Raw genomic sequence first — 7118 nt, 5'->3', positions numbered from 1 at the left:
CCTGAACCCACATTTTCCTAACTTCTCCATACAAAATCTAAAAAGGTTCTGTTGCAAAGTGTTAATGATTAATGTTTTACCTGGTGTATATGCTACAATGATACGTATTAAGAAAATACTTAAGACATAAGAAAATACTTAGTGTTGACAGGCTTCCTAAGATGATATAGATTCCTAATGTTGTACAGCTGCATGTAACAAAAGACAAGTGAAGTGCCTCTGTCCATCATCTCTTGTTAAGGCTGTTTAGCTTCTTATGCTTGAAGTGTTGTTTTAATGCTTCATATTGGCACAAGGTAGAAATCAAAATCTGTTGCACACCAACCATCAATGAGGACTTCAGGGCATTCCTATGCTGGAATTTAGCTTTTGCATTTCTTGAAGAGTCATGCACGTTCATGAAAATATGATTTCAGAATAACAAAAAAATTGATTGAGCTGTTGACCAATGGATTAAGTTATTGAATATGTGACATTCAAATTTGTCCCACATTTTTCCCAGAAGAATCATGTGGTAACAGGTAATTACCACTTCACATTTGCGTTGAAAGGTAGTTAAGTCGCTGTAGAGTTGAAAAGCCCTGTCAAAGAAAGTTGCGAAGAGCAAAACAGCAAATCACGATACTTTGACAGGATAGTCAAGGCAAATGTTTCGTGCACAATGTAACATATTTATAAGTTTGATTTTCTTTTTATTTGGTGAATCTAGAAGTTGATTTTGAATTGAGATGTGTAGTACTTTAAACGTAGTAGAAGTTGGCTTAGCTAAGAAAAGTCTTTGCTTTGCCTATGTTATCAATTTTGTTTGGTTTTGGTGGCATTCCTTACATTACTGGCACTTGTCATCAGTGTTTTTTTTTTCAACAAAGATTAGCAAACTTACATCTCTCCTGGAAGAAAACAATTGGTAAGAGGAGAGTTCTATGATTTCAATGTAAGCTCAGATGACTTTGTAATACAATGGCAGAGATTCTGGGCAGCTATGTTGTCCATTTTGCCCATTTTTGTTTGGTCGTGATTGAACAAGTTCCACACAAAAATGTTGTTATTAACAAGAAATTACTCGTAATGGCTTAGGTAATCACGGTTTCTATGTACTAAGGAATGAGAATCACAACAAAAGCAACAAAAATACTAAAAACTGTAGTTCTGTAAGAAATAAGAAAATCCCACATGAATTTGATGCTGACTGATTGATCCAAAATGACCTGTAAATTCTACTGCTTTAAAAAATGTTCCTAGATTTAAAGCACAAGTAAAATACTGTTTTCTGTATAAGACTATGACTTCTTCATATGAAGTTTGCCAGAACTGAGTAGATGGCTTGTAAGAAATATCTGAGATAGATTTTATGAGCCTATCTCACTGCATTTAATGCCTGTAGTATGAGCTGTATATATCCTGCTAGCGTTTGCCATGCATTGTGAATGAAAGGTATCTCCTATATCAAGAATATTGTACATGAGCCACTATATATTAAACGGATTGTTGCGATATAAGATAGCTCGATTCTCACGATCAGCAAAGATAGATACTTCAAGTTAAATTTGTAAATAGAAAAAAAATAAGTTCTTGTTCTTGATGAAAACTCAATGTATTCCCACAGTTTGAGATTGTAGCAAAGAAGGTATCCATGCATGTGTGAATAACATGTATAACTGTCAGCCCACGCTATAGTAATGAAGGCTGTTGTGTTATGGTTATCCCTCCAGGCGTATCTCTAACCTGTTGCTATGGACACCGTGCTGGGATGCAGAATTCAATCAGCGCCTTCTCACAGATGCTGGCCTCCCCTCCGGCTAACTCTTTAATTGCATTCATGCCGCAGTAATGATATCTCACGGCTTGACTTTTCTCTCGTCATGTTGTGAAATGGCCCGTGATTTTCAAGCGATTTCATAAGCAGTGTATTGACCTGTTTTACTAGCCCTGTATACATGAACAAACATGAAAGAAAAACCAGTTTAATCATCGGCTTTCTGCAACAGTTCCAGTGTACCATGGAGATAAAATCAACCTCCTTGAGTGTACAGATGATTTAATCCTGCTCCTTGTTCGTCCCTTTCAAAAATCTGTTTGGAAAATTTGCTGCTATTATAAAACCTTTCTTTGTGCAATGAAAATACCTTGCCAAAATGATAGATCCATTTCTTTGGGTTTAAGTAATCCAGTGATTGAACCTCCTTGGTTTAACGTGTGGCACCGAAACCAGGGCGGGTCACAGGAAGGCTACTAGTATTTCAGCACCTTGGAGAGGGACGCCTGGATTCAGCTCCCATTCTCACGTCAAAGAATAGCCACTATTTCCAGAGCTGAATCAAAGCGCAATTAGTAAGAGGCGATGGCCGGTAAACATGTGCGCTGCGAGGAGACTTGAATAGGTTTAATCTAGGTTACATCGTGCGTCATTGGACCTTTTCAATTTGATTTCGTGGCAGTTTTTTCCCCTACTTTGAGTGTACATTGTTGGAACGCTTTGATATCCATGTAAGCACAGGTTATATTTGTGACTGAGGGTTTAGTTGGAGGTGTGGAGCAGCTGCCATCTGTAATGTGGGTGAAGCTCCCCACTGAATCCGTACACAGCGGCATTGAGACCGCCGGCTTCATAAGTAAGGAAAGTTGGATGATCATACCTGTTGTTACAATAAAGAAAGTTAACTGTGAATGACTTTTGTCTCGTCTGATTTGTAGTGGTCGATTTTCGCCCTATGAGCGCCTGTGTGAAATCGAAGGCGGAGCCAACCTTCTGGTGCAGTGGGAACTTGTACTAGTAACAATGAGTCGCTACCAGACTAACAATGCTGGTTCAAATGGGAGTTTAGCCACAGTAGAGTTCTGAGGGTGGGATTAGTCTTCCTTTGGACTGATTAACCTGACAATCTAGTATTATTTCCTTTTAACAAATTCTACGATCCATACCACCGTATTTCGTGCATTAGATCCTGCATTAATTGTATAATCTACATTTTTCGAATCAGTTGCTTGCTATTGCAGGATGTTGCTGCTCAATGGCCTATTGTAGACACCGGTGAAACTGGGACGAGCAAGCCCCGTGGGTTTCCCCTCGCTTCCTTCTTAGCTAGTTCCGTTGACGTAGGTAAGGACACGTCCGGAGGGTGCTGTGCAGTTACATCACTGCTTCAGTGCTCCAACTGACGCTGGGATAGACAAAGCCGATAGGCTATAGATCCTGAACCATTTCATTTTCTTCTTCCAAATTCACAGCTCCTGTGATGAATGCGCGTCGTTAAACAGCGTTAGAGTGGAAATCTATCTTTAGCCCCGCCTCTGCAACACCGGCCTTTACACTGCACCGGAAGAACTGCTCTCCAAGCAGAGGTTGGTGGGGAATGTTGTAACCTTTCTATAATATGCCCCATTTTCTGTTGCTTCTTTCTTCTGCTTGGAGAATAGAGGAAACGTTCACACAGATGACCAAACCACATTTGCAAGAACTGCTCACCGCCAATAAAAGAATTACAAAACTTTGTGGCATATTAGTGATCGTGTCTTTTTTGTGGATTGGTCAAAACTGGGCTGGTCTTTTATGACCTTTTACAGCTTTATATGTACCCGCGATCGTGTCTCAATAAACGCTGTCATCAACAGGGGCATCTGTGGCGATGGCTATAGAGTAGGGAGTATTAGGTCCGTTGCCACACAATTTGCAAAGTGGTGTAAACTTCCTCTCCTATACACCCAGAAATGGTGTCATACACTGACTCTGTACTCTCTGCAAGCAGCATCCGGGGAAACTACATGCTGCAAACGACCGTTAACTGTACCTTGTCTACACGTACACACACATTTATCCAATACTCGGTATGTAAAAGAAGAGACTACAGTATCTATACAATATGGCGTTTTCCCTGTGTTATATTCTAATGGTTTCGCCTGAACGAAACTGTGCATACAAGGACCTAATCTTGTCAAATCATCTTCTCTACCAATCATCGCTCCATATGACACGTGAGAACGAAATATCAACTGACGCAAGTGTTATTTTTATTTCGCCGACCGAGTAACTATCTCATTGGAGGACTTACGGTGGTTATTTTGGTTTTGAAGAACCCTTGACAAACAAGTGCCAATCATCCCCCACGTGACCCATGCGAACTAACGAAAACATCAACTGACGCAAGTGTTATTTTTATTTCCCGGCCGGGTAATCATCTCATTGTAGGTGTGGTTATTTTGGTTTTGAAGAACCCTTGACAAACAAGAGCCAAGCAATCTAGGACCAAGCACGATGGCTGGCGCATCTTTTGATATCAAGGAGACGACACGGCTTTCTTTGCCAGCAGTTCGTTGCCGAAGTGGGTCGCTTCCATCGCTCCTATCTGAGATGGCCTTTCTGACAGTGACCGGGCAGGGCATCGGTGAGACTGCGCTGATGAAGAAGCGAAGCAGCACGCCGCAACTCCTGGCTGGCAACGAAAACGCTCCTCAGCTAACAGAAGACGCGTCGGCGATGGGGGAAGAGTGGCTGAAGTTTCTGGAGCAGGCCAAGCAGACGGCGTCCTGGACTGCCGAGCTGAGGAAGCGCACCACGCAGTGGCATCGCATGTTCAACAGCCGCTACCGCCCCAAGCCGCGGGCAGACGACAGCCTCGGCCTCTACGGGCAAGCTCTCTGGAGCGGAGAACCGCCGCACGACAACAAACAGCGCGGCCGGCTCTCCAAGACCCCGTCTCCCTCCAAATCTTACGAGCAGCCGATGCACAAGAAGTCGCGGGAGGCTACCTCGACAAGACAGACGTCCCCGTCCCACGATCACGGCAAGCGGGGAAGAGATCCGAAGAAGTCCCCGGGTTCTTCTCAGCGCGACTCGAAGCCTACGCCCAAGAAGAGCCGAGCGTTCGCAACAAGTCCGAGTCGCAGCCTCGAGGTGAAGGGATCGCCTCTGCCTTTGCCTGTGGAGAGAAGCCAGAGTCATACCGGGGAGGGGAGCGGCGTGCCGGTGGTGGTTGTAGAGCCGGCACCGGCCGAGCTTCGGATGGACGACATCGACAAGTCCTCCTCAGCTTAAGGCAGAAAACCGAAGGACAAATACAATAATGTAGATACAAAAAGTCGCGCTCAAAAAAAAAAAAACACTGTTCATAGATGTTTTTGGATGACACGAAGAACTGTGCAATGTACCAGGTGACAATTTGTTTTAAAGGTACTGTGTATTTGTGATCCTCTGCCACAAAACCTGTGTTTATAAAATCTGTTTATCAAATCCTCCTTCTTCTTACAATAGAATATACATTCAAATTGAAACGGTCTGAAAATGTGAAATGTTTTCTTTTTTTGTTTTCTTTACTGGTACCGGCCAGGTAATTATATGAAACCTTCCTCGTCATAGGTGTGGTTATTTTGTTTTGAAGAGCGCTTAATATTCAAAGGCCAAGCAATTATTATTGTCCCAAAACTGCGCTTACAAAAGCTGTATGTTTATCAAAGACTCCTCATTCTTGATTAAATCGAGTTGAAACGGCCTGAAAAACGTTTTCTTTTTTCTCTTATTCGCTCGTGCCGGCCAGGTAATTACATGAAGCATTCCTGGTGATACGTGCGGTTATTTTGCTTTTGAAAACGTTGATGTAATTTCTGCGCGCGGGAGGCTGGCCTGGCATGTTGGGGATGCGTCTCTAGGCAATTCACATCACAAACGCTCATCATTACCGGAGAGGAAAATATCGCTCCCGTTGAGAGGAACGCATAATGGCTGGCGCATCTGTTGATATCAAGGAGGCAGGACCCAGTTCTTTGCCAACGGTCCGCTGCCGGAGTGGCTCGCTTCCATCTCTTAGATCTGAGATGGCCTGTCTGACAGTGACTGGGCAGGGCGTCACTGAGTCTCCGCTCATGAAGAAGAGGGGGAGCACACCTCATCTCCCAGCGGGAGACGCAGACGCTCCGCAGTCACCAGAAGACGCGTCGGCGATGGGGGAAGAGTGGCTGAAATTTCTGGAGCAGGCCAAGCAGACGGCGTCCTGGACTGCCGAGCTGAGGAAGCGCACCACGCAGTGGCATCGCATGTTCAACAGCCGCTACCGCCCCAAGCCGCGGGCAGACGACAGCCTCGGCCTCTACGGACAAGCTCTCTGGAGCGGAGCTCGAGAACCGCCGCACGACAACAAACAGCGCGGCCGGCTCTCCAAGACCCCGTCTCCCTCCAAATCTTACGAGCAGCCGACGCACAAGAAGTCGCGGGAGGCTACCTCGACAAGACAGACGTCCCCGTGCCACGATCACGGCAAGCGGGGAAGAGATCCGAAGAAGTCCCCGGGTTCTTCTCAGCGCGACTCGAAGCCTACGCCCAAGAAGAGCCGAGCGTTCGCAACAAGTCCGAGTCGCAGCCTCGAGGTGAAGGGATCGCCTCTGCCTTTGCCTGTGAAGAGAAGCCAGAGTCATACCGGGGAGGGGAGCGGCGTGCCGGTGGTGGTTGTAGAGCCGGCACCGGCAGAGCTTCGGATGGACGACACCGAGAAGTCCTCCTACAAGAAAGACAAAAAATCTAAGGAAGAATAGATACAAAGCCGCGCATCTTGGAAAGCTGTTCATAGATGTTTTTGTTTGTTTGGATCATATTATGTACATGTATGTACATTGCAAGGTGACAATACATCTATAAAGGTACTGTATGTTTGTGAAAAGTGGTCGTGTTATTTGCCACGGAATACGTTTTAGGTGCCGTAACGTTAACGTTGTTTGACCAAACCTGGCAGGGTTAAGATCAATTACAGAACTATCAATTCGGTTTCTCTTTTAAAACCAAGAAGTGATTATAGTTGTCAGAACTTTTTTTTTTTTGCAACTGAAATTTTTGTCCATGCGCGTTCTTGAGACGCGATGATTTGTTTATAGAACGGTTAGAAATCTGTAAGCAACGTAGGCCTGTCACTTCAACTAAAAGGCGTACAAATATAGCTCATTGCGAGATTTAAGTGAATTTGATGGAAAAACTGAAAATAATGCAACGTATGTGACTACCGAAAAAAGCGTAAGTCAAATTCATCTAAGTGTGAAATCGTGTGGATATTCCAGAATTACGCACTTAATTATCTGAAAACTGGAGAATGATGTAGAATGATACGTCGATGAAGGTTAGACATCCAGGTAATACG

The 7118-nt window shown here is 44.4% G+C and overlaps 1 protein-coding gene across 2 annotated transcripts in view; it reads left to right on the top strand.

Moving 5' to 3' along the window:
- The first annotated feature begins 5263 nt into the window (after nucleotides 1-5263).
- LOC109472336 overlaps nucleotides 5264-7118 on the top strand; it is a 2844-nt gene continuing 989 nt past the window's right edge. The window contains exon 1 of one of the 2 annotated variants that reach the window (XM_019772043.1): nucleotides 5264-7097. In XM_019772043.1, coding sequence (XP_019627602.1) covers nucleotides 5713-6522 — 810 coding nt within the window. In that variant the 5' untranslated portion in view covers nucleotides 5264-5712 and the 3' untranslated portion in view covers nucleotides 6523-7097. Of the gene's footprint in view, nucleotides 7111-7118 lie in introns of both variants that reach the window. The other variant, XM_019772041.1, reaches the window with a different exon arrangement.

The sequence above is a fragment of the Branchiostoma belcheri genome, unplaced genomic scaffold (assembly GCF_001625305.1).
Source record: "Branchiostoma belcheri isolate BF01 breed outbred unplaced genomic scaffold, Haploidv18h27 scaffold27, whole genome shotgun sequence".
NCBI lineage: Eukaryota > Metazoa > Chordata > Leptocardii > Amphioxiformes > Branchiostomatidae > Branchiostoma > Branchiostoma belcheri.
Note: the sequence above shows the minus strand (reverse complement) of the source record. Positions and strands in the feature narration are given on the sequence as shown.